This window comes from Oncorhynchus kisutch, linkage group LG11 (assembly GCF_002021735.2).
Source record: "Oncorhynchus kisutch isolate 150728-3 linkage group LG11, Okis_V2, whole genome shotgun sequence".
Taxonomy (NCBI): Eukaryota; Metazoa; Chordata; class Actinopteri; order Salmoniformes; family Salmonidae; genus Oncorhynchus; species Oncorhynchus kisutch.
This window is the reverse complement of record NC_034184.2, coordinates 79,106,984-79,130,657: the sequence shown is the minus strand read 5'-3', so window position 1 is coordinate 79,130,657 and position 23,674 is coordinate 79,106,984. Positions and strand designations below refer to the sequence as shown.

The following is a 23,674-nucleotide window of genomic DNA, read 5'->3' as shown; positions in this document are numbered from 1 at the left end:
TCAGACTTCTGTTCCTTAAGGACCCAATGGTAGGCCAGGCCTACTTTAATCTACACATTTTAGTTAGCAGCTGTTAGTATCTAATCTTGTGGATCCCTGAATTATACATTTCCATAGAGATATGACACATTATTTAACGTGCATTTCATGCATTTCAAGATCAGAGAAGAGGGTCCTGTACAGCCGTGTTTGAAAACATTTCCCAGAACTCAGCTTGGTACTAGGGAAAAGGGCTTTCAACAGCTCCTGGTGTAAGGACAATTCATGGCTTGAATGTTCTGTAAGTCAAGATTCAACTTATTGTTTCGCCTGTAGTCATGTTTCTCTGACCAATACACCTGAATCTACCATCACATCACAGTCATGTTTCTCTGACCAATACACCTGAATGTACCTTCACATCACAGTCATGTTTCTCTGCCCAATACACCTGAATCTACCTTCACATCACAGTCATGTTTCTCTGCCCAATACACCTGAATCTACCTTCACATCACAGTCATGTTTCTCTGCCCAATACACCTGAATCTACCTTCACATCACAGTCATGTTTCTCTGCCCAATACACCTGAATCTACCTTCACATCACAGTCATGTTTCTCTGCCCAATACACCTGAATCTACCTTCACATCACAGTCAGGTTTCTCTGCCCAATACACCTGAATCTACCTTCACATCACAGTCATGTTTCTCTGTCCAATACACCTGAATCTACCTTCACATCACAGTCAGGTTTCTCTGCCCAATACACCTGAATCTACCTTCACATCACAGTCATGTTTCTCTGCCCAATACACCTGAATCTACCTTCACATCACAGTCATGTTTCTCTGCCCAATACACCTGAATCTACTTTCACATCACAGTCATGTTTCTCTGCCCAATACACCTGAATCTGCCTTCACATCACAGTCAGGTTTCTCTGCCCAATACACCTGAATCTACCTTCACATCACAGTCATGTTTCTCTGACCAATACACCTGAATCTGCCTTCACATCACAGTCAGGGTTTTGTAACTGGAAAAGGCCGCTGTTTAAAGATTCTGGGTTTAAGCTCCATTCAAAGGCAGAGCATCATATCAATGATATGTATGCTAGGAATCAGCATTAAAGGGCTATTGACAGCAACTCCTCAATGTTAGATGTCAGAAATAGCGAGTGGAAAAAGAAAGTGGAGGAAAACTGGACTTACATTATAACAGTTGCAGATGTTCTCCTATTAACTGCCACTCAAAATATAGTGCAGAGAGGTCATCGAGAGTCTGATGAGCAGAGAGGTCATCGAGAGTCTGATGAGCAGAGAGGTCATCGAGAGTCTGATGAGCAGAGAGGTCATCGAGAGTCTGATGAGCAGAGAGGTCATCGAGAGTCTGATGAGCAGAGAGGTCATCGAGAGTCTGATGAGCAGAGAGGTCATCTAGAGTCTGATGAGCAGAGAGGTCATCGAGAGTCTGATGAGCAGAGAGGTCATCGAGAGTCTGATGAGCAGAGAGGTCATCGAGAGTCTGATGAGCAGAGAGGTCGTCGGGAGTCTGAGCAGAGAGGTCATCGAGAGTCTGATGAGCAGAGAGGTCATCGAGAGTCTGATGAGCAGAGAGGTCATCGAGAGTCTGATGAGCAGAGAGGTCATCGAGAGTCTGATGAGCAGAGAGGTCATCGAGAGTCTGATGAGCAGAGAGGTCATCGAGAGTCTGATGAGCAGAGAGGTCATCGAGAGTCTGATGAGCAGAGAGGTCATCGAGAGTCTGATGAGCAGAGAGGTCATCGAGAGTGATGAGCAGAGAGGTCATCGAGAGTCTGATGAGCAGAGAGGTCATCGAGAGTCTGATGAGCAGAGAGGTCATCGAGAGTCTGATGAGCAGAGAGGTCATCGAGAGTCTGATGAGCAGAGAGGTCATCGAGAGTCTGATGAGCAGAGAGGTCATCGAGAGTCTGATGAGCAGAGAGGTCATCGAGAGTCTGATGAGCAGAGAGGTCATCGAGAGTCTGATGACTCACAACAAGGGTCATTTTTTGACAATCTTAGAAGAAATAGCAAAGCATGACCCTCCCATAGAGACAAGGATGAATGCATGTGGCAATACTAAGTACACAAGCCACCAAATCCAGAAGCAAGTTCTTGAGGGCTTAGCTGACATGGTACAGAGTGAAATAATTAGAGAAAGTAAAAGAAAGGGAAGTTTTTAGTGTAATTGAGATGAAACCAAAGATTTCAAGAAAAAATAACAACTGTATTTTAGTTGAGGTGCTATTACGACGAGGTCATCCACGAAATATGTTTTACACTTTCAGTCAGCTGAAAGCGTAGATGCAGCAGGTCTCACACAAATTATAATCGATTGCCTTGAAAAACATGTTCTGGACTACAGAAATAATCTTGTGCGGCAAGGCTATGACACTGCATCCGTCATGAGCAGAAAACATTCTGGTGTGTCTGCACGGATTAAAAACAGTGCAAGATTTGCATTTTATGTACACTGTAATGGACATTGTTTGAATTGTGTTTTTTTGTCGAGGCTGTAAAATCAGTGCCTGAGGCAGTTCACTTTTTTGCTCTCCTGCAGAAGCTTTATAACTTTGTATCTGGCTCGTGGCTTGCAGTTCAGAAAGAGCTTTATCCACAGCAGCAGCCCGCGGAACTACGGAGACTTACGGATGGAAGGTGGGCATGCAGATACATGGCATGCCGTAATCTGAGGGACGGGCTTCCAGCAGTTCTGAGAGTGCTACAGGATATCACCCTTGAAAATAGTGGTGATAGATCAGTGGAGGCAAGGGGCCTTCTTTCTCGGATAGATTTACATTTCATAGGGCTTTTGGTTACCTTTTGTAAAGTGCTTTGTGATGCCAAAAGTCTTTCTGACATGCTCCAATCAAGCTCTCTTGACCTAGCAAGGGCTGTGGATCTAATAGGTGCCCTTACAGACACATTACAGGAAGGGCTGTGGGTCTAGTAGGTGCCCTTACAGACACATTACAGGAAGGGCTGTGGATCTAGTAGGTTCCCTTACAGACACATTACAGGAAGGGCTGTGGATCTAGTAGGTGCCCTTACAGACACATTACAGGAAGGGCTGTGGATCTAGTAGGTGCCCTTACAGACACATTACAGGAAGGGCTGTGGATCTAGTAGGTTCCCTTACAGACACATTACAGGAAGGGCTGTGGATCTAGTAGGTGCTGTGGATCTAGTAGGTGCCCTTACAGACACATTACAGGAAGGGCTGTGGATCTAGTAGGTTCCCTTACAGACACATTACAGGAAGGGCTGTGGATCTAGTAGGTGCTGTGGATCTAGTAGGTGCCCTTACAGACACATTACAGGAAGGGCTGTGGATCTAGTAGGTGCCCTACAGACACATTACAGGAAGGGCTGTGGATCTAGTCGGTGCCCTTACAGACACATTACAGGAAGGGCTGTGGATCTAGTCGGTGCCCTTACAGACACATTACAGAAAGGGCTGTGGATCTAGTAGGTTCCCTTACAGGCACATTACAGGAAGGGCTGTGGATCTAGTAGGTGCCCTTACAGACACATTACAGGAAGGGCTGTGGATCTAGTAGGTGCCCTTACAGACACATTACAGGAAGGGCTGTGGATCTAGTAGGTTCCCTTACAGACACATTACAGGAAGGGCTGTGGATCTAGTAGGTGCTGTGGATCTAGTAGGTGCCCTTACAGACACATTACAGGAAGGGCTGTGGATCTAGTAGGTTCCCTTACAGACACATTACAGGAAGGGCTGTGGATCTAGTAGGTGCTGTGGATCTAGTAGGTGCCCTTACAGACACATTACAGGAAGGGCTGTGGATCTAGTAGGTGCCCTACAGACACATTACAGGAAGGGCTGTGGATCTAGTCGGTGCCCTTACAGACACATTACAGGAAGGGCTGTGGATCTAGTAGGTGCCCTTACAGACACATTACAGGAAGGGCTGTGGATCTAGTAGGTGCCCTTACAGACACATTACAGGAAGGGCTGTGGATCTAGTAGGTGCTGTGGGTCTAGTAGGTGCCCTTACAGACACATTACAGGAAGGGCTGTGGATCTAGTAGGTGCCCTTACAGACACATTACAGGACTACAGAAGGTAGGGTTACTATGGAGAACTATGGAAAGAGGTTGAAGAGATGGCAGAGCTCTGTGAAATAAGTGTACAATCAGTGTGTAAAAGACAGGCTAAAACAAGCTTAAGATTTCACAACTCATTGATGATGATGTAGGACAGAAAAATAGTGACCAAAGTGACGGTGAGAGCATCCAAAGAGCTGTCTTTTATCAGGTGCTTGACAGTCTCACAGCTGAGCTGCCGAGGCGTTTTTCAAAGAATAAATGCGAGATAAGGGGTCCAGTCTCTCAACCCAAACAGTACAACATTCCTTAATGAGGAGCCTCTGTTTGCCTTTGCTCAGACCTTTGAGTCAGATTTAGAGGACCTCAAACATGAGGTTCATCAAACCAGGCGGCTACTTGATAGGAGAGAGAAAAGTGGAAGGGACAGACCGTCTACTCTCCTTGACTTTGTTGTGTTTCTAGAACCTTATAAAGAGGTCTTCCATGAGCTATTTCGACTTTGTAAGATATCTGTTGTTACACCAGTCAGCAGTGCTTCTTGCGAGAGAAGCTTATCAGCCTTAAAACGGATTAAATCCTACCTTAGGACAACCATGGTTGACGACAGGTTAAGTCACCTCTGAATTCTCAGTGTTGAGTGAAGGAGGACACGCTCCCTCAACATGGATGAGTTTGTGAAACATTTTGCCAGTTCTCACCAGAACTGCAGAATATTGCTGTTTAAAATCTATCTAGGATAATTTGGTGCTTAGACGGTCCCTCTGGTCATGATTAAAACCTGCACTGTGTACTACCTAGTACACTGACATTCTAAAATTATAAATCTAAAAGGGTATCATGTCAAACAGGTTTAACGTGGTCTTGATTAGGCCAATTCCAAAACTTTTCTTTGCTATTTTATTATTATAATTGTTTTATTTCACCTTTATTTAACCAGGTAGGCTAGTTGAGAACACCTTTATTTAACCAGGTAGGCTAGTTGAGAACACCTTTATTTAACCAGGTAGGCCAGTTGAGAACACCTTTATTTAACCAGGTAGGCTAGTTGAGAACACCTTTATTTAACCAGGTAGGCTAGTTGAGAACACCTTTATTTAACCAGGTAGGCTAGTTGAGAACACCTTTATTTAACCAGGTAGGCTAGTTGAGAACAAGTTCTCATTTGCAACTGCGACCTGGCCAAGATGAAGCATAGCAGTGTGAACAGACAACACAGAGTTACACATGGAGTAAACAATTAACAAGTCAATAACACAGTAGAAAAAAAAGAGAGTCTATATACAATGTGTGCAAAAGGCATGAGGAGGTAGGCGAATAATTACAATTTTGCAGATTAACACTGGAGTGATAAATGATCAGATGGTCATGTACAGGTAGAGATATTGGTGTGCAAAACAGCAGAAAAGTAAATAAATAAAAACAGTATGGGGATGAGGTAGGTAAAAATGGGTGGGCTATTTACCGATAGACTATGTACAGCTGCAGCGATCGGTTAGCTGCTCAGATAGCAGATGTTTGAAGTTGGTGAGGGAGATAAGTCTCCATTAGTTAACATAATATATATGAGCATAAATATGATACTGTAAATTTGTAATATTGATGGGCATCAAAATAATTTATATTTTTCAAATCCGTTTCTGCTTGATACCTGGTATGTCAAATTGCAGTGTGTTTTTTTTGTAAATTTACTTTTTTTTGTAAATAAACTATGCAATTTTGTAACACACAAGTGTTGTCTTATCTCCTTGGTGCTTGAGCTTTATTTTCTGAAAATATTTTGGATGTTCAACACTTATGGACCCAGATTTTATATTAATGAAAACAGAGTGACCCAAGTTTCTCCAGTGTGTGTGTGTGTGTGTGTGTGTTAGAGAGAGAGAGAGAGAAATCGGGCTGCAGTTCCGAGGTAGAGACACTGACTATTCCTAGTATGTTAAAGAGTTCTAGTGAACTAACCCTTCTGGACCTCACAATCTGCTACATTGAGTTCTAGTGAACTAACCCTTCTGGACCTCACAATCTGCTACATTGAGTTCTAGTGAACTAACCCTTCTGGACCTCACAATCTGCTACATTGAGTTCTAGTGAAGTAACCCTTATGGACCTCACTATCTGCTACATTGAGTTCTAGTGAACTAACCCTTCTGGACCTCACAATCTGCTACATTGAGTTCTAGTGAACTAACCCTTATGGACCTCACTATCTGCTACATTGAGTTCTAGTGAAGTAACCCTTATGGACCTCACTATCTGCTACATTGAGTTCTAGTGAACTAACCCTTCTGGACCTCACTATCTGCTACATTGAGTTCTAGTGAAGTAACCCTTATGGACCTCACTATCTGGCACATTGAAGAACTCCGGGTTCAGTGAATTATCACCTCTATCTCTAATCAGCAATCATAGGATTCATTCATGCTCCTTAGATGCCAGGTTAGGGTTACACACTAATGTTCTGTCATGGTCTATGGACGCCCTGAAGTATCCTTGACCACCCCCTGGTCACCCTGTGTATAAAACTCTAGTTTCACCACTGTGTGTAGCTGCTCAGTGTAAAGGAAACAAAATATGTGCCAAGTGTAGAGGGGCACATGATTACGGTGAATGTGGAAACAATGTGAAGGTTAAGTACTGTACTTAAGTAGTGCAGCATTTGGTATAGAGAGAGGCTCAGAGATATAGGATCAGTCATGATGCATCATATGCAGAGGCCGTAAAATAGGTTAGTAGAACTACAGTGTGGACTGATGGAGCTTACATGGACATACCTGTAGTAAGTGGACCTACTGTCGGCTGGTGCTTCTGATGGCCGAGGCCTGTTCAGAAATCTTGTGCTCATAAATGTGCAGTGCCAAAGGACACCTCGACAGTGAATAAAGTTGACTTCCTAGCTTTTATTGGTAAGGTTATCAGTACGACAGTACGGGTTGTGGAAAGCAGAAATGCCAGGTTGGAGGTTATTGTGGAGAAGAGATATTGGGGGTTACAGATGTTGCCGTTGAAATGGTTATTGACATGCTGAACAATCCTACGGGTGTTTCAGCATGATATAGATCAAGTTTAATGGGGTTGGGGAGGATGTGGTAGAAGTTAGGAATTTATTTGGTTTTGAATTGTATTTTCATGGTAGTACATAATAGGACAGATCATGGTTGATCGTAAATTCCAGCACAGTAGGTGGCGGCATGCACTTTTAACGTGTGCTTGCGGACCGCCATGACATCATAGAAGAAGAAAAATAAGTGACGTCATACTAACGCGACCCTGACCGGAAGTTTTGTACTAAAAGTGGAAACAGCCGCATCACAGGGACAATGGTAGCTATCAAATTACCAACATTTGTTGTTTAATTCATACATTAAATGTGTAAAATGTATATTTGATAGATAGCTATGTTGTCTATACGAAATACCAATTAATCGTGCGGTTTTATTAATGTATTGCTTGCTGTATTTGTAGAGACGTTTGGATTTTGATTAGTCACTCATGCCGGTGAACTAGCTAAAGTTAGCGCGTTATTAGCAGCGATGATGTCCAACGTTAGCTCTAGCTAGCTATTTGTGTTTGTTTGTGTCAGTTTGTTTTGGTTAATTCATCTAAACTAGCGCTAACAATCTTGCCTATCCTTTGCTTCGTGCCAGCTAGGTAGTTAAGTAGCAGTTATCTCAGCTGTTTGGGATACACTAAAGTGTTAGCTAGTAGGTAACGTTAGTCATCATGCCTCTACTATAATGCTAACTGGGTTGTTATATTGTTCGTCTCCAGAATACTCGTGGACTACGATCACAGCTTAAGGACAGTGTACCGGTGACGGGCATGGGTCAACAGGTTGGGGCTTATGGCGTCCAGGACACACTCAGGAGCGGGTGAGAGAACTGTCTCTGCTGGACACTCATTCAACTCAAAAGTATGTAACATTAACTATATAACAGTTTGTGAGACATAACTGATAGTTGAACTCTCTCTCAGGTTCAGCAGTGTGAAAAATGAGCTGCTCCCCAGCCATGCGCTGGAGCTGTCAGAAAAGAATGTGAGTGACACAATACGCTGTTGTTCTGAGCTAAAGGCTAGGTATATGTTCTGGGAGTTAATACAAGTCTTCAGGTCTCATACAACTTTTCTCGAATAAAACACTAATGCTACTTTAGCTCCAACATTGACTTTTGTACTCTCCCTTGCAGTTTCAGTTGAACCAGGACAAGATGAACTTCTCCAACCTCAGAAACATCCAGGGCCTCCATGCTCCCCTGAAACTGCAGATGGAGTACAGGGCAGCCAGACAGGTAGACACACATGTCTCTCTGATCTTCATTGAAAACAAAGAATAGTGTTGGTGAAAATGCAATAAGCAACTTATCCCTTACCACTTTCCCTGTCCCTTCTCTCTCTCCCTTCTCAGATCCAGCGCCTTCCATTCCTGCAAAGCTCACACCTGGCCCTGGACACTCTCAAAGGGAACGATGAGAGCATCAGCTTTGAGGACATCCTCAACGGTAAGAGACACTGTATACAGACAAGACAACAGCAGAAAGAAGTTAAACTAATGTGAACTTAGCACTATTTTGTGTCCATCTCCCTGCAGACCCATCCCAAAGTGAGATGGTGGGTGAGCCCCACGTCATGATGGAGTATAAGCTGGGCCTGATGTGAGAGCCGTCAGACCCCCGGATGTTTGTGTTTACCCTCTGTTCACTTCCTCATATGAGACAGCACTCAAGACTTTCGTATCGTTGGATTCCTTTGTTTCTAATAAATCCTATAACTCAACCATGTTGTTGATCTATTACAGGTGTGTGCTAGTGTTTTTGGTGTATGCTTGCCTGTTCACTGAATTTATAGAAATACACACTTAAGCATAAGATGCATTGCAACTTTTAAGAAAAAAACTCTTATGAATCTTATCCATCACGACAACACACGTCTGTCAGATGCCCCTGACTGTTGGTCCCCCCTTGTGGTACAAAAAAACACTGCACCAGGTCCTCGTGCTTCAGCACACACGCCACTTGCGGTCACGTCCAATCTACCTCCCTCACCTCATCCCCAACGACTGCCAGCATCCAGCCTGACAGGGCAGAAAGCCATCCAGTTGCTAGGCTGCGTCCCCGTCTCCATAGTGAACACGTCTGCTGACATCCCACAGCATGACAGAGTCATGGGAATTGCAGTACGCGATGAGGTCACCAGTGGGGCTGAGTGAGATGTGGTTGATGGAGCTGCGGAAGCCGTAGAATGTCTAGGCACGTGGCGGTCCGGTTGTCCCACAAGGACAGTCTTCAGCCGAGGAGGTGGACAGGCTAGGGGAGGAACTACACTGTTGATAGAACCAGTGTGGCTGTGTAGCGGCACCTCTCACTCTGCAGGTCCCACACCTTTATAATATGGCTAATCATGTCTACAAATATGATGGCACACATTACCTCAACACAGTCAGCATGTGTGTGCCAAGTTTGGTAGAAGAACAGGAATTTTTTATTTCCTAACAAACCTTAACTATGTCATCAAGGGAGCAGGAGGCCACAAAGTCTCCTCCGGAATGGAAGGAGCAGCCCCAAGTGGCTCTCTGGGGTCAGCACACAGCGGCCCTCAGAAAGGTCCCATATCTGGAACCTGGAGTCCCACCAGTGGCCCCTAGCTTAGCCCCGTCAGGGTGGATGTTAACCCCAGAGAGCCGTCGCTGTGCCCTGGCCTGTTGAAATCAGCTCTCCTTCAGGAAGCCTCCAGAGCTGGTCGTCACCAGCCGAGGCAACCACTAGTTTGCTTGGGTGTAGAGCCAGGTAGCTGACAAGCGGGGTGTGGGCCAAGAGATGTTTTATGGTGAAAAAAGTCAACAGTAACTTTATCATACATTTAGTAGTTTGAGTTACTATTAGGGATATAAAATGCCTTGATACATAAAGGGTGAGCAGGGTATTCATCACATCTTACCTTGTGTCTTCAGCTTTCTAATATCTTCAGTCTTTTCTTCTCCTGGCCCACTCACCTGTACTGGAGACGGTGGAAATCTCTGGCTTTTTGGAGCTTGTCCTGCTGCTGAGGCTGTTTGTCTGTATTCTCCCTCTGTGTTTTTCATCTCGCTGTAATAAAAGGGTTTTGAGTGTTCACATCTAACAGACATTTGTGCACCATCTCATTCCACTCCGTTTGAAAGCAGTTCATCGTTTTGGACATGCCCATGCTGATAAGGAAGTTGGGTGGAAAGTCATTGACCACTTCGGGTGGGACTTACCTGTTTTGCATGTTATTTTGGTATTAATACATGTCACATACAGTATCAATTTGCAAACAATGTAAAAATAATAATAATAGTAATTGAGTTACTAAATCCACATACAAACATGGTCTCTTTTTGCATTCTTGAGTAAGGCAGCTCCAAAATGCAGGTGTTTCAGCCTGGCGTGTTATGTTTTATCTACAGTAGCTTTGATTGGACTGATCATGTCAACGTCATACTTTCAAAATCTTGGCTAGGAGTCATCATCATGAATCAAGTCGACAATCTACTGGCAAATCCTTTTTAATCCTTGTCATGAAGAGAAATAATGAAGAGAAATTATAGATAAAATGTATCTGTCCTCATCGGCCATTGGACATAAACATTACACAACAAGTTGCAAATTCAACAATGAGTGGTTTGGAAAGAATCGATGACAAGTGGCTAACTACAAGCATTGTAAAGAAATCACTAGCCTGCTATTCAGTGGAGGGGCTGTGTGGTCCAGAATCTAGGATTAAGTGTCTCTTTAACAAGTTTAAAATGGTAAACATTCAACATTGGCCATGCTGTCAATGAAGCATGATTTGTGCCACACTCAAAACAATTGCTAACTCGTAACTGCGAAAACTTGACTTCAGTGAGTTCAAGACAACTGGCAATTCTGGAAAAAATGAGCTCCAACTGGAAAATATGTTTTGAACGGTCATCCATCTCGGAATTGTAAGTCGGGAACTTGGGCCTATTTATTTGAGATTCAGCCTGAAGATCAATGACGTCAATATGATTCAACCTTGTTTTTTATCCCCAAGTTCACAGTTGTCTTGAAAGCACCATAAATCCAGAGAATGCCAAACTTTGATGACAAAATTTGCCCACGAAGGACTGCCAAGCCACCTTCCTGTTCAAGTGAGCACAGCACAACAAGGTGAGTCCAAAAATGACTTGTATGCTGCTGCATAAATGATGTAATATGCCAGGGATATATTTATACATGTAGCCTATGACCTGTTTTAGAGAAATGTAATCATCACATTTTGTAAGAGCTTTCATTGTCCACTTATATGCACCCTTTATTTATCCTACAGTTCTGACTTGGTGTACAGGGAGAACACTAAGAACGGCACATGTTTGAATTCTGCTGCTGTACATTTCAAAAGTGCTAAACAAATAGTTATATTGACTATGTCCGTCCTAGCTCGCTCATGAATGTCTTCATTGAAATTACGGATTGTCTTATCTGCTTGTCATCCCCTTATGCCATAGTTTGTACATCTCAATTGTCAATAGAAACCACATTTATTTAAGCAAGTCAGCCATATCAGCTATGTTTTTTTTAAAGGCATTAAATTAGGCTGAATGAACTGTTTCGCTGCCAGACAAGGCTCCGCTGACGGAGGAAAACTCTGCTGCTGGAAGAGAACGCGATACTTTGTGGTAATCTAATCTCGTTGTCTGTCTCTACGGTCATTGGTCTCTACTCACAAACATGGCGGACTACCGCGAAGCGCCCTTGGCCACTCGGCCAAAAACGTTGGACCCAGCTGAATATTTCAACCTTTCGCTGGACCAGAGACGTGCCGAGGAGGAGAGGGCTGGTTTAAGGGCCCAGCTGAAGAGACAATATCAGATGCAGCTAAACAACCCGCACAGAAAAGAGCTTATTGTAAGTAGAGTGAGCTAACATGCTAACGCTAGCTAGCTTGCGAATGTCAGACCCACAGTTCACCCAGAGGTAATGCTATTGATGGTGTTTGCTAACTAACGTTACTTTTGTTGATGTGACCTTGATGTTACTATTTCGGAATAAGTTTGCTCTTTAAACTAATTTGTGATGCATTGTTGTATTCAGTTAATTGTATTCTGGGTGAACATGACTGTTTCTGAATTCAACCGTTTTTACCACGATAGTAGTTGACTGCAATAAGACTGGCACCCACTCTCAAAGAATGGCCATCATTATTGACATGCTGTTTTTTGTGCTTACAGGAAGACCCTGCCTTGACACGCTGGGTGTATGCACGCACCAACCCCTACAACCACTTCAGAGCCACCAAGAAGACGTCGCTGCTAGGTGGGCTCTTTGGAGTGGTTCCCCTCTTCGTCCTGTACTACGTTCTGAAGACGGACAGGGTATGGATGAGATGACACCAACCCTTATCCTACGTGTTCCCTGACATTAGGGGTCTGTTTCAAATCCACCCTAGCCTTTATACCAGTGGTCAACAACCTTTTCTGAGCCAAGATCACTTTGAGTCAAAATACAAAATGAGATCTACCACTCAGGTTTTTTTTTTTTTAAACATGACTTAAACGTAAGCAACTCAATATTAGGAAAGTGTTCCTACCTATATTATGAAGGCAAACTTGTACAGGGCCACCAGACTGCCCACTAAGGTCATCCATTGAACAGACACATTTGCTGTCTAATGCAGAAGTGATTGGAGTATGAGCCCTCAGACAGAGACAGTAAATTCATCTTAGCTCATCGACATGGTGAAATTATCATTTTTGCATTATTGGAAGCAAATATACTTTGAAGCTTTGTCTGACTCCATAATAGTTTCAAGATTTCTGCCAAATATTTAAGTCAGGGAGAAGCCTAGCATGTGTTCTAAGTTCATCTTCTACTCACCATTCCTTGTGACAGTCTACATGGTGTAACAGTATAACTTTAGACCGTCCCCTCACCCATACCCGGGCGCGAACCAGGGACCCTCTGCACACAGTCACCCACAAAGCATCGTTACCCATCGCTCCACAAAAGCCGCGGCCCTTGCAGAGCAAGGGGAACCACTACTTCAAGGTCTCAGAGCAAGTGACGTCACCGATTGAAACGCTATTTAGCGCGCACCGCTAACTAAGCTAGCCGTTTCACATCCGTTACAATGGCACCACCATTGTTATTAAGAGCCTCTCTCTGAATCAGAGAGCTGTCACAGACCTGGGTACTGAGGCTCACACTGCTGTAATTTCTCTATTTCTCCACTGCGAGGAAGAAAAACAACCCTGTATTTATTCATGGGACATTAGTTCATATTATAAACACGCCACCAAGAGGTTGCTTAGAGCATGGCTTCCCAAACGCAGTCTTTTTGGTTTTAGCTAAGCACGACACAGCTGAGTCAAATAACTTATCAAGCTTTGATTATTTAAAACAACTGTGTAGTGCTAGGGGCAGAAATTAGTTTGGGAAACCCTGGCTTAGGTGACAATGCTTTCTCTCTGTTGCCATCGTAACCTCATTTAAACCCCCCCCCCCCCCAGGACAAGAAGGAGGAGCAGATCAAAGCTGGAACCTACGACCGCAAGTTCAAGCTCGCCTACTGAGTTTGCTCATTGCAGATCTCCATTGTAAAGTATTGTAGATTTAATGTCAGAGTGTGTATCTGTTATTGTTAACTGAATAAAATGTCCTTTTGTTGAAAAAGCTAATCAAATGTCTGCCTGTCATTACAAACATACATGGGCTGTGAATGACATGAGCAGCAGAGTGGTGAAAACATGATAATACATCTTCCAGGGAATTTTTATTGATTCACTTTTGTCCAGTAACTTTTTAATCAATGAACTGGTCAGTCAAACAAGCATACACCAATTACCCAAACACTATTAGGCTGTGAGTGATAGAATGAATTGAGCCACGGTATAGTGGTATGAAGCTAAAGAGGTCCAGGATGTTGGCTTTATGGGCCTTTGCGCCTTAAGTGATCTAGGGGAAGCAATGACTGTTCTGCTTCTCTACTGTTTGCTTGGTCTCCAGTTGGGGTCGAAGTGTTTGCGTAGCGGCTCCCAGCACTGGTAGTAACTCTTGTCCAGCCTCTGACACGTCTCCAGACCCCACTTAGTAACCGCCATGCTGAACGACGACTCAAACATGAAGGCCTGAGAGAGAGAGGGGGATGTTACTTGACGGCTCACTGATATTTACAGTTTTATAATTTCACGTGTGTGTTACCATGGTCCCATCGGCCACCCTCTCTGGTTTGAGGAGAGCGGTGCTGCTCTTCTCGAAGCAGTCTCTGTCAGGGCCATGAGGGGTCATCGTGCTGTGGAGAGTGCCCCCTCCTGGCTGGAAGCCCTCCTCCTTGGCCTCATAGTGGCCCTTGATCAGCCCCATGAACTCACTCATACAGTTCCCTGGAACACAGACAGGGGGAGCTCTAACACAGACACACTACTACAAAATACATTACAGAGAGACCAGGGACAGGTTAGGGTAGTCCCTAGATGGCTATGCTAGAAAAGGACAACGTTCTCTGTAACATCAGAACTGAAGACGAGCGAGTGCTTGAGATATTTGTTCTTAAAGTGTGTGTGTGGTCGTACTGTGGTAGTACGGGGGTCTGAAGGTGTGGTCGGCCACTCCCCAGCGTGGGGGGAAGATGACAAAGTCAGCCATGGCGACTCCTGGACGAGAGGACTTGGCCGTCAACACTGTGAAGATGGAAGGATCCTGGTGCACAGATTGAGGAGAGGAAGGGTTAGGGGCGTGTGTCTATGCATGCTTATGTGTGTATGTGTGTGTGTGTGTGTGAGGTTCTCACCGCATGATCGAAGGCCACACAGTTGATGACCATGAAGTTGTCCAGGTTGTATTTGTATGGAGTGTAGTTTCCATGCCACGCTACCACATTGAAGGGAGAGAAACTCTGCAATCACACACACAAGAAGGAATAGAATAATCAAATGTACGGTAGGGGTGAGGCAGGCGTCAGCATCCCTACCGCACCTTGGACCTGGAGTTATAGCCATTCCTCAAGTCAATTTTCATTTCTGGAAAGAGGGACCTTGATATTCAGAATTGAAAAACAGAAGTACACCAGCATAAGGGAAAAAAAGAACCTGAGGATAAGGGCTGATTTGGAACGGTGGGCCTCCTCTCCTTCTCTACTATTCTTTTCATTCTCCCCATTCGCTGTGATCTTCAGCTCCAGGTATTTATGCAGTAATTGGTTTCACAATCAAACTTTCCCAAACTTTCAGGGCCCTCGGCTCGGAGAGAGATGGGGTGGAGAGAGAGACACGAAGAGGGTGTAGAGATATTTCTTCATCTTGATTGTTAAAACCACAGCAATTTTATGTAGCAGTTCTGATAATGTCACTGTGAAAGAGACATTCAATGGTAGTTCTAAAATCAATATTATTCATTACAGCTCAAGCAGTCTTCAGGACTGACCCATGTACCCTCTCAAACGTGCGCAAGCACACACGCACTCTCCCACAGACATACACCATAAATGAAATACTAACACACTCGTATGCAGTACAAATACACACAGTCACCATGCACCCAGGGGGTCGGAGTACCCCAAGGCAGGTAATCTCTTGGGCATTACAGTTCCTGTGATAACTCTGCCAGACTCGATTAAAAACGGAGTGAGAGAAGATAAAAACACAAACATATTGGCCCAGTCAAGCAAATAATAAGTTAATTTGAGCAATTTGATCTCTCTGCAGGGGGACCAAACAGCAGGACGAGACAGAGACGGAACCTGCCCCCCCCCCCCCTCCCACTTACACACACGGTGGAGGAGAGAGAAAGTGCAAGCCCCGACACCCAGTCTGAACCCAGAGATGACTAAGAGAAAGGGAGGTGGATGGAGAGAGGTTAATGAAAGAAAGAGGGGACTGGTGTATGCATCCACATGGCATTCGGAAAGTATTCAGATCTCATCACTTTTTACACATTTTGTTATTGTTACAGCCTTTTTCTAAAATTGATAAAAATGTATGTTTTTCCTCATCAATCTACACATAATACCCCATAATGACAAAGCAAAAACTGTTTAGAAATATTTGCAAATGTATTACATTTTTTTAAAAACACCTCATTTACATAAGAGTTCGGACCCTTTTCCTAGAGACTCGAAATTGAACTCAGGTGCATCCTGTTTACACTGATCATCCTTGAGATGTTTCTACAACTTGACTGGAGTCCACCTGTGAAACAGCATGCTTGGAGTTTGCCAAAAGGCACCTAAAGGACTCGCAGATCATGAGAAACAAGATTCTCTGATCTGATGAAACCAAGATTGAACTCTTTGGCCTGAATACCTAGCATCACGTCTGCAGGAAGCCTTCCACCATCCCTACGGTGAAGCATGGTGGTGGCAGCATCATGCTGTGGGGATGATTTTCAGCGGCAGGGACTGGGAGACGAGTCAGGATCGAGGGAAATATCAACAGAGCAAAGTACAGAGAAATCATTGATGAAAACCTACTCCAGAGCACTCTGGACCTCAGATAGGGGTGAAGGTTCACCTTCCAACAGGACAAATGACTTTAAGCACACAGCCAAGACAACATAGGAGTGGCTTCGGGACAAGTCTCTGAATGTCCCTGAGTGGCCCAGCCAGAGCCAGGACGAACATCTCTGGAGAGACCTGAAAGTAGCTGTGCAGCGATGCTCCCTATCCAACCTGACAGACCTTGAGAGAATCTGCAGAGAAGAATGGGAGAAAATACCCAAATAAAGGTGTGCAAAGCTTGTAGCATCATACCCAAGAAGACTTGAGGATGTGATCGCTGCCAAAGATGCTTCCATAAAGTAGGGTCTGAATATTTATGTAAATTAGATTTTTTTATTTATTTGTAATACATATGCAAACATTTCTAAAAACCTGTTTTTGCTTTGTCATTATGGGGTATTGTGATGTCATTATGGGGTATTGTGATGTCATTATGGGGTATTGTGATGTCATTATGGGGTATTGTGATGTCATTATGGGGTATTGTGATGTCATTATGGGGTATTGTGATGTCATTATGGGGTATTGTGTGTAGATTGATAAAAATCATTTTTTAAATCCATTTTAGAATAAGGCTGTAAGTTAACAAAATGTGGAAAAGGTGAAAGGGTCTGAATACTTCCTGAATACACTGTATCCCCTCTTACACAGGTGTTTCCACGGTTACCTCCCTCCCTAACACACACAAACACACGCAGACACACCCTCTGTCCTCCCCTTCCCTGTCTTTAAAATCCCCTCCTGTCAGACAAAATGAGTCAATCCAATTACCTGCTCGACAGGATGCTTTCAGAGCGGGGTGGGAAATCCTTCCACGGTAAAATATGCTGAAATTAATTCTTAACTCGAGCAAGGTTTTCTCCCCTTCTGAAAAGACAGGTAGGTATCTGGCGGGAACTCCAGGACGCGTTAATCATAATTGGTTAAGGCTGGTAAGTGAGCCGAGACGGGAGCCTGCTGATCAGAACTGTCAGGCATTTTATATTAAATAATCGGGGAGGGCAGTTCAATGTTAATGTGCAGCTATTCTCGGAGTTGGGACGGCTAGATAGCTAATCGCCAACATTAGTGGTGTCCCATGTATATTTTATAAGCTACTATCATGAATTATAGTGCTGTGTATTGTAATGTCTGTGACAGAACATGTATATATGAACCCAAAGACACACGTGTACTCATGTCGCGCACAGGTACACACCTGTTGGCTGGAGAACAGTTTGCCCTGATACTTGTTGATGACGGTGTAGCCTGTGGCCACCTCACGGTCCTCATACCACGCTACCGGAGTCAGGAAGTCCCTGGGATTGGCCAGTCCGTTGGCCCCTAGGAAGATGATAGGTTCACAAATGTTATAGCGTTGAAAGGTGGGAGGGTCAAGGTGTCACGTTGAGGAGGAATGGTGTCACACGCACCTATGGGTCCCAGGTCGGGAAGCTCAAAGTGGGCTCCGTACACCTCCAACACGTATCCTCTGGTCTCCCCGAACACATTCACACTGAAACGCATTCCTTGCTGCAGCACACAAGGGACATACAGATATATGCGAGGGGACAGGTGAAGGTTGACAGTTACAGGTTGAAAGTTACAGGTTGCAGGTGAAGGTTGACAGTTGCAGGTGCAGGTTGAAAGTTCAGGTGAAGGTTGAAAGTTGCAGGTTGACAGTTACAGGTTGCAGGTGAAAGTTGACAGTTGCAGGTGCAGGTTGACAGTTACAGGTGAAGGTGAAGGTTGACAGTTGTAGGTGAGGGTTGGCAGTTACAGGTGAGGGTTGCAGGTGAAGGTTGACAGTTGCAGGTTGACAGTTGCAGGTGAAGGTTGACAGTTGTAGGTGAGGGTTGGCAGTTACAGGTGAGGGTTGCAGGTGAAGGTTGACAGTTGTAGGTTGACAGTTACAGGTGAGGGTTGGCAGTTACAGGTGAGGGTTGGCAGTTACAGGTGAAGATTGAAAGTTACAGGTTGACAGTTCAGGTGAAGTTTGACAGTGGCAGGTTGAAAGTTGCAAGTTGACAGTTACAGGTGATGGTTGACAGTTACAGGTGATGGTTGACAGTTACAGGTGAGGGTTGACATTACAGGTGACAGTGATTATCACAGGGTGAAGGTTGACAGTGAGCGGGATTCATGTGAAGCATGGTTTTGTTGTTGAGAGCCGTCAAGATCGACAGGCTTAAGTTCTCTGGTGCTGCCGTCTCACCTGGATGACACAGATCTCGTTGGGTTCCACCATCATCTTCCCAAACTCTGTAGTGATCAGAATCTCCCCCTGCTGGGGCACTGAGAGAGAGAATGGGGGTACTTACTTATTGCTTATTAACTTAACATGTGTACCTTTACTAAAAAAAAATGCATATTTGACTGACCAATGAGGAAATCTCCATCTGAATTGTTGAAACACCTGAAAAGCAGAGACCACATAAAATTGTTGACATGGGGCTCAGAGTTGTAAAGCTCAATTATGGGAGAGATGATCACCACACACACCACACACCTGTCAACCATGGAGGTGTTGCAGGTGAACATGTGGATGCCGATCCCATTGCGGGACTTGGTGTCTCCTGCTCCACATAGGGTGTGCAGACCCTATGATTGACAGATGGGAGAACCAATCAGACCCAGGACAGATGACAAGCTATTCAGCGGAAACAGCTATTTTCTACCAAGTAAAACCAGAGGACTGAGTGAAGGAGGGATTATGTTTTACCGTCACAAAGTCCACTTTCTTCTCTGAGGATTTGGGGATGGTGAACGGCATCCAACGGAGCTACGAAAAGGAAATATTTTAAAATGTTGAGACTTAATTTCCCTGTTTATCTTCTCTCTCTCTCTCCCTCTTTCCCTCTGTACCTGGTTAGGGTCAGGTTCCACTTCGTCCCAGTTCTCTGTTAGGTTCCCACAGTGCATTGCGGTGTAGGGCTTGTGGCGGACGGACGGCAGGATACGGTACAACCAGCTGTAGAATCGAGGAAAGAAAGTTAGCAAAGATAGTGTGCTCGTCTGTGTGCTCGTCTGTGTGCTCGTCTGTGTGCTCGTCTGTGAATAAGTGCATAAAATTGCTTTGCTGTACACATCATCTGAGGACCATTGAAAGGAGGATACATTCCTGCCAATCACTATTAAATGACTGGATACCTCCTCTTATTGGTTGGCCGTGGGCAGGTGAAGGCGGAGCCAGAGAGTTGTTCAGCATAGAGACCATAGGGACACACCTGAGGGTTGTTCTGGAGAGACACAACAGAGCTGGGTTCAACATCCCAGAGGGGGTAACGGAGGTGTGAGAGGTGTTTGCAGGGGCTACAGAACCTAAAATGTAGGCTATACAGGTGTGTTTTAAGGGGTGGTGTTGTATAACAGGTGAGGTGTAGTGTGGAATGTTACCTGTCCCTCAGGTAAGGACCCTGGGCAGCGAGGGTCTTCAGAGGAGAACTCATTCCCAAACCCACTCAGGTACTGGAGGAGATTGAGAGAGAGACGCTACAGTTGACAGTGACACTTCACATCTGCCTTCAGTATTACATTATATTATGACATCATCATGTCTATGTTGTTGAGTCCTTATACACTGTACAAAAATATAAATGCAACAATTTTACTGATTTACAGTTCATATAAAGGAAATCAGTCAATTGAAATAAAATAATTAGTCTCTAATCTATGGATCGCACATCTGGGAATACAGATCTGCATCTGTTGTTCACAGATACCTTTAAAAAAAAAGTAGGGGAGTGGCTCAGAAAACCAGTCAGTATCTGGTGTGACCACCATTTGCCTCATGGAGCACGACACATCTACTTCGCATAGAGTTGATCAGGCTGTTGATTGTGGCCTGTTGAATGTTGTCCCACTCTTCAATGGCTGTGTGAAGTTCCTGGATATTGGCAGGAACTGGAGCGCGCTGTCATATCTGTCGATCCAGAGCATCCCAAACATGCTCAATGGGTGACATGTCTGGTGAGTATGCAGGCCATGGAAGAACTGGGACATTTTCAGCTTCCAGGAATTGTGTACAGATCCTAGCGACATGGGGCCGTGCATTATCATGCTGAAACATGAGGTGATGGCGGTGAATTAATGGCACGACAATGGGCCTCGTCACGGTATTTCGTCATGGTATCTGTGCATTCAAATTGATCAAATGCAATTGTGTTTGTTTTCTGTAGCTAATGCCTGCCCATATTATAACCACACCGCCACCATGAGGCAATCTGTTCACAAAATTGACATAAGCAAACCGCTCGCCCACACGAAGCCATACACGCCGTCGACCATCTGCCTGGTACATTTGAAACCGGGATTAATCCATGAAGAGCTCACTTCTCCAGCGTGCCAGTGGCCATCGAAGGTGAACATTTTCCCACTGAAATGGATTACAACGCTGAACTGCAGTCAGGTCAAGACCCTGGTGAGGACGACGAGCATGCAGATGAGGTTCCCTGAGATGGTTTCTGACAGTTTGGGCAGAAATTCTTCGCTTGTACAAACCCACAGTCTCATCAGCTGTCTGGGTAGCTGGTCTCAGACGATCCCGCAAGTGAAAAAGATGGATGGGATGGAGGTCTTGGGCTGGCGTGGTTACACGTAGTCTGCCGATGTGAGGCCGGTTGGACGTACTGACAAATTCTCTAAAACGATGTTGGAGGTGGCTTATGGTAGAGAAATGAACATTACATTCTCTGGCAACTGCTCTGGTGGACATTCCTGCAGTCAGCATGCCAATTGCATGCTCCCTCAAAACTTGACACATCTGTGGCATTGTGTTGTGTGACAAAACTGCACATTATAAAGTGGCCTTTTATTGTCCCCAGCACAAAGTGCACCTGTGTAATGATCCTGCTGTTTAATCAGCATATTGATATGCCACACCTGTCAGGTGAATGGATTATCTTGGCGAATGAGAAATGCTCACTAACAGATCCAAACAAATTTGTGCACAGAATTTGAGAGAAATAAGCTTTTTGTACTTATGGGAATTATATAGGATCTTGTATTTCAGCTCATGAAACATGGGACCAATATTTTACCTAACATGTAGCTTTTATGCTCAGAGTAGTTGTGTCATCTGTTTGCATATGTAACGATTGTGAAATGGCTAGCTAGTTAGCGGTATTCGCGCTAAATAGCATTTCAATCGGTGACGTCACTTGCTCTGAGACCTTGAAGTAGTAGTTCCCCTTGATGCTCCTTTTGTAATGACCACCCAGAAACAGTTGTGCATCTTTTTTGGCATTGTATGCATGTAAGAAAACTGTGGCAAGACATCAGTAGGTTTATAATTGAACACATTTATGAAGATTTTACACTATTGTGGAGAGATGTACTGTTTGGATTCTTTACATACAATAGAAATAAGCGGAATAATTTTTATGTAATTAATTTCATTATTCTTTTGGCCAAATTTCATATACACAAATGTAAATTTACAAACAGAAAACCACATTTTCATACCCTACAAAAAGACATTGAACTGTATTTTAAGACGGTTAAATGCTCTAACAAAAAAGCTGTTAGAATTGTAAGTATATGCATGTCCCTTTAGGTCCTTGTGTAATTGTAATGTGATATTGTACCCCCTAGCCCCGCCCCTAGCTCGATTGTCCATTGTTTGTAATCTATGTATGCTTGTGTTCCCTCATGTGCTTTATGTATTGATTTGTTGTTAATAAAAAAATAAAAATAAATGAAAAAAATAGTTCCCCTTGCTCTGCAATGGCCGCGGCTTTTGTGGAGCGATGGGTAACGATGCTTCGTGGGTGACTGTTGTTAATGTGTGCAGAGGGTCCCTGGTTCGCGCCCGGGTATGGGCGAGGGGACGGTCTAAAGTTATACTGTTACACATACCTTGGCACACAATGCAAACCTACGTGACTTTTCTGATGTAGCCATGCAACGCCACAGCAGCACGACCCCGTTCTCTCTTTCTCCTCTCACAGTAGCCTACGCTTGGAACTTGGCGCACGCACCAAAAAATTGTGATGAGTCATCGCGGGTCTGCAAAAGCGCAAGCTCTTTTTGCAGTTATGCGCGCACTCACGTGATTACATTCCTTGCATTGTAGTTTACTTGGTGTGGAAGAATGATGCCCAAATTCTCAATAAATGACAGTGGCGGAATGAAACATGAGTGGCACAATGGCTGTCAACTGATTACAGTGTTACAGTGTTAACCGTGTTACCTCAGAACTCTGCTTTCCACAAGCCGCTAGGGAGCATCTGGGCAGCTGCTAAACGCAGCGCGCTGATTGGACATAAGGGAACGCCCCCCTTAGTCTTGCATTGCATATCATGAGACATTTGAGACATTTGTTGATGCGATTGAAAGTTTTTTTTTTTAACTATATATATGCTTATCGTTCCCATATGTCAGCATTTCTTATTTTAAATCGAATAACAATTTATGAGAAATAACAGCCCTCTGCAAAAAAAATAACCTGAATTTAGGTTCATCATAAATGGAGGTAATATTTACGGAAGTTGTTCCTCCTTAGTCCTTACCTTAAGCCCAGACATTGTGCTTCCTTATGAAACTGTCCTCCTGAAGAAAATACGTGTTTGAAGTCCAACACGCTGGTTAAAACGTAACTATTTCTCTCCAGTACCTCAGTATACGATACCTAACCAATACGCCACACAACCCCCACGTCCCGAGATGGAGAGAGTGAAAAAAAAGAGGAGAGGAGGGCTGGATTTATGCTTTTTCTCAATGTGGTTTTAATTAAGACCAGACCGTTCCGTGACGCATGGGGAGTTCTCTCTGGTAGAAAGGGGTGGATATGCATAGAAAAATAGAGACAGGGGTGGAGAGGCTGAGCAAACAAGGACCAAAGTCACAGGGAAAGCAAATACAACCCCAAACCACCTTTTAGATCCAACATGCGTCCAATGGCCATGAGACGTGTAGTTTTACGTTCCATCCACATCCGGGGTATGGATGCACTGACTGCGCTGATGGTGATGCATGTAGAAATATAATGAATTATATGGTGATGCACAACAGTGCACTGAAATTATAGAGATCTTATTCAATTACCATTCGACTTCCTAATGCTATGACTAAAACCAACGAGATGATGACTCCATTACTTAGCTGGCCATGTTGGAAAGGACAACAGTGGCAATATAGTCAGGCCTGCTGAGCA

General features: G+C 44.2%; 3 protein-coding genes across 3 annotated transcripts; 2 read left to right on the top strand and 1 right to left on the bottom strand.

Annotated features, from left to right (window-relative positions):
• Window positions 1-7,297: 7,297 nt before the first annotated feature.
• LOC109882385 (proteasome maturation protein-like) lies at window positions 7,298-8,863 on the top strand. Its single transcript, XM_020474484.2, has 6 exons — window positions 7,298-7,394; window positions 7,843-7,943; window positions 8,047-8,107; window positions 8,259-8,360; window positions 8,477-8,570; window positions 8,660-8,863. Exons 1-6 carry the CDS (start codon window positions 7,392-7,394, stop codon window positions 8,725-8,727), a joined length of 429 nt encoding a protein of 142 aa, XP_020330073.1. The 5' UTR covers window positions 7,298-7,391; the 3' UTR covers window positions 8,728-8,863.
• A 2,883-nt stretch (window positions 8,864-11,746) lies between these two features.
• On the top strand, window positions 11,747-13,726 carry LOC109882383 (NADH dehydrogenase [ubiquinone] 1 beta subcomplex subunit 4-like). Its single transcript, XM_020474481.2, has 3 exons — window positions 11,747-11,957; window positions 12,281-12,424; window positions 13,559-13,726. The coding sequence occupies exons 1-3, from the start codon at window positions 11,781-11,783 to the stop codon at window positions 13,619-13,621; spliced, it is 384 nt and encodes a 127-aa protein (XP_020330070.1). The 5' UTR covers window positions 11,747-11,780; the 3' UTR covers window positions 13,622-13,726.
• A 76-nt stretch (window positions 13,727-13,802) lies between these two features.
• Window positions 13,803-23,459, bottom strand: LOC109882382 (homogentisate 1,2-dioxygenase). The gene is made up of 14 exons (XM_020474478.2): window positions 23,031-23,459; window positions 19,918-19,989; window positions 19,672-19,760; window positions 19,387-19,492; window positions 19,244-19,303; window positions 19,031-19,122; window positions 18,903-18,937; window positions 18,737-18,816; window positions 17,955-18,054; window positions 17,741-17,865; window positions 14,839-14,943; window positions 14,621-14,747; window positions 14,250-14,431; window positions 13,803-14,176 (listed from the first exon to the last, which is right to left on the bottom strand). The coding sequence occupies exons 1-14, from the start codon at window positions 23,043-23,045 to the stop codon at window positions 14,033-14,035; spliced, it is 1,332 nt and encodes a 443-aa protein (XP_020330067.1). The 5' UTR covers window positions 23,046-23,459; the 3' UTR covers window positions 13,803-14,032.
• Window positions 23,460-23,674: the final 215 nt, after the last annotated feature.

What these genes read in the sequence shown, in the direction of transcription:
- LOC109882385 (XM_020474484.2), top strand. An exon ending in CAGGACACACTCAGGAGCGG is followed by an intron (nt 7,944 to 8,046) that starts GTGAGAGAACTG and finishes ACTCTCTCTCAG; the next exon opens with GTTCAGCAGTGTGAAAAATG. An exon ending in AGTACAGGGCAGCCAGACAG is followed by an intron (nt 8,361 to 8,476) that starts GTAGACACACAT and finishes CTCCCTTCTCAG; the next exon opens with ATCCAGCGCCTTCCATTCCT.
- LOC109882383 (XM_020474481.2), top strand. Translation starts at nt 11,781, where the DNA reads ATGGCGGACTACCGCGAAGCGCCCTTGGCCACTCGGCCAAAAACGTTG. An exon ending in CGCACAGAAAAGAGCTTATT is followed by an intron (nt 11,958 to 12,280) that starts GTAAGTAGAGTG and finishes TTGTGCTTACAG; the next exon opens with GAAGACCCTGCCTTGACACG. An exon ending in ACGTTCTGAAGACGGACAGG is followed by an intron (nt 12,425 to 13,558) that starts GTATGGATGAGA and finishes CCCCCCCCCCAG; the next exon opens with GACAAGAAGGAGGAGCAGAT.
- LOC109882382 (XM_020474478.2), bottom strand. An exon ending in ACGAGATCTGTGTCATCCAG is followed by an intron (nt 18,055 to 18,736) that starts GTGAGACGGCAG and finishes TGTGTGCTGCAG; the next exon opens with CAAGGAATGCGTTTCAGTGT. An exon ending in CAGACCCCCGTACTACCACA is followed by an intron (nt 14,432 to 14,620) that starts GTACGACCACAC and finishes TCTGTGTTCCAG; the next exon opens with GGAACTGTATGAGTGAGTTC.